This window comes from Penaeus japonicus, unplaced genomic scaffold (assembly GCF_977035675.1).
Source record: "Penaeus japonicus unplaced genomic scaffold, GWHDUDI00000001_assembly GWHDUDI00000035, whole genome shotgun sequence".
Taxonomy (NCBI): domain Eukaryota; kingdom Metazoa; phylum Arthropoda; class Malacostraca; order Decapoda; family Penaeidae; genus Penaeus; species Penaeus japonicus.
In genome coordinates, this window is record NW_028234437.1 from 4,440,887 (window position 1) to 4,443,386 (window position 2,500).

General features: G+C 55.2%; 1 protein-coding gene across 1 annotated transcript in view; it reads right to left on the bottom strand.

The window, feature by feature from the left end:
• The window catches only part of LOC122257679 (uncharacterized), a 5,817-nt gene extending 3,407 nt beyond the window's left edge, over positions 1-2,410 (bottom strand). Inside the window, exons 1-2 of the mRNA XM_043023117.2 lie at positions 1,920-2,410; positions 1-1,760 (exon numbers count right to left, since the gene is read on the bottom strand). The exon at positions 1-1,760 is cut by the window's left edge and continues 134 nt beyond it. Of these exons, the coding sequence (XP_042879051.2) occupies positions 1-1,760; positions 1,920-2,375 (2,216 nt within the window). The 5' untranslated portion in view covers positions 2,376-2,410. The remainder of the gene's footprint in view (positions 1,761-1,919) is intronic.
• Positions 2,411-2,500: the final 90 nt, after the last annotated feature.

Here is a 2,500-nt window from a genome sequence, read left to right on the forward strand (position 1 = left end):
ACACTGGACTGAAAATCAAAAATGAGTGGGCCTGGTGGCCCCTCGGTCGTTGGGGCTTCTGTTGGAGCAGCTGTTGTCTCTGGGGCTTCTGTTGGAGCAGCTGTTGTCTCAGGGGCTTCTGTTGGAGCAGCTGTTGTCTCTGGGGCTTCTGTTGGAGCAGCTGTTGTCTCTGGGGCTTCTGTTGGAGCAGCTGTTGTCTCTGGGGCTTCTGTTGGAGCAGCTGTTGTCTCTGGGGCTTCTGTTGGAGCAGCTGTTGTCTCTGGGGCTTCTGTTGGAGCAGCTGTTGTCTCTGGAGCTTCTGTTGGAGCAGCTGTTGTCTCAGGGGCTTCTGTTGGAGCAGCTGTAGTCTCTGGGGCTTCTGTTGGAGCAGCTGTTGTCTCTGGGGCTTCTGTTGGAGCAGCTGTTGTCTCTGGAGCTTCTGTTGGAGCAGCTGTTGTCTCTGGGGCTTCTGTTGGAGCAGCTGTTGTCTCTGGGGCTTCTGTTGGAGCAGCTGTTGTCTCTGGGGCTTCTGTTGGTGCAGCTGTTGTCTCTGGGGCTTCTGTTGGTGCAGCTGTTGTCTCTGGAGCTTCTGTTGGAGCAGCTGTTGTCTCTGGAGCTTCTGTTGGAGCAGCTGTTGTCTCTGGGGCTTCTGTTGGTGCAGCTGTTGTCTCTGGGGCTTCTGTTGGAGCAGCTGTTGTCTCTGGAGCTTCTGTTGGAGCAGCTGTTGTCTCTGGGGCTTCTGTTGGAGCAGCTGTTGTCTCTGGGGCTTCTGTTGGAGCAGCTGTTGTCTCTGGGGCTTCTGTTGGAGCAGCTGTAGTCTCTGGGGCTTCTGTTGGTGCAGCTGTTGTCTCAGGGGCTTCTGTTGGTGCAGCTGTTGTCTCAGGGGCTTCTGTTGGTGCAGCTGTTGTCTCAGGGGCTTCTGTTGGTGCAGCTGTTGTCACAGGGGCTTCTGTTGGAGCAGCTGTTGTCTCTGGGGCTTCTGTTGGAGCAGCTGTTGTCTCTGGGGCTTCTGTTGGAGCAGCTGTTGTCTCTGGGGCTTCTGTTGGAGCAGCTGTTGTCTCTGGGGCTTCTGTTGGAGCAGCTGTTGTCTCTGGGGCTTCTGTTGGAGCAGCTGTTGTCTCTGGGGCTTCTGTTGGAGCAGCTGTTGTCTCTGGGGCGTCCGTTGGAACAGCTGTGGTCAGTAGGGCATCTGTTGTAGTCTGTGGGGCTTCTGTTGTAGCAGCTGTTGTCTCTGGGGCTTCTGTTGGAGCAGCTGTTGTCTCTGGGGCTTCTGTTGGAGCAGCTGTTGTCTCTGGGGCTTCTGTTGGAGCAGCTGTTGTCTCTGGGGCTTCTGTTGGAGCAGCTGTTGTCTCTGGGGCTTCTGTTGGAGCAGCTGTTGTCTCTGGGGCGTCTGTTGGAGCAGCTGTTGTCTCTGGAGCTTCTGTTGGAGCAGCTGTTGTCTCAGGGGCTTCTGTTGGAGCAGCTGTAGTCTCTGGGGCTTCTGTTGGAGCAGCTGTTGTCTCTGGGGCTTCTGTTGGAGCAGCTGTAGTCTCTGGGACATCTGTTGTAGTCTGTGGGGCTTCTGTTGGAGCAGCTGTAGTCTCTGGGACATCTGTTGTAGTCTGTGGGGCGTCCGTTGGAGCAGCTGTGGTCACTAGGGCATCTGTTGTAGTCTGTGGGGCTTCTGTTGGAGCAGCTGTTGTCTCCTCACCATGAATGTCAATCTGTATCTGATCAATTGCACAGCCGTACATAAGAGAACCCACGGGTGCTACTTTTCCATTGTAACAGAAGACAGCCAACTGGAAATAGAGATAAAGAATATTAGATTAGAGTTCCGATGATCACGAATTACTTGCTGAAGATGTGTGTATGTGTGTGTGTGCTTGCACCTGTGTGTACATCATGTATGAATAAATAAACATATATGTACGTATACCTTTCCCCGATTAGATACTTGCCAGAACCTCATTCTCCATGGGTGGAATTTCGCCAGTCACAGTAACCCAGCTCCTCGCAAAGGGCGACGAGTACGGAGTCAGATCCAGGAACATCGTGGGATCCTTCCCCTGCTCAATCAGATCTACGGACAGGGTGTTGGATCCTTCCCATTCCGAGCGGAGGAAAAACGAGAAGACGACGGTGGCGCCTTTGGGAGCGCTCACGAAGGGCGTGTAGAGCTCGTCGCTGCTGTTGGGTGCGTCCATGACAGCGAAGCCGTCGTCCGAAGAGGCAGCGGGGAGGGTGTTGTTGAGGCGAGCTCGATCCGTCCACCGCCATGAGCCTCTGTAGGACGACCAGCCCTCCATGTCATCCGTGAAGTCGAAGACGAAGGACTGGGATCCGGCCAGCGTTGTCTGGCCAAGGCGTGCGAGGCCCAGGACAAGGACCAGGTCGACCAGAATGCTCCGGGCCATCGTGAGGTCGAAGGGCGGGTGAGGGAGGCGCCAACACGCCGTGGCTTTATACATAGCCTCTTTATCTTTTGACGTCATTCGGAGGCGCGCGAATATGAGCTACCGTACGCCCATTGCGTTGCGTC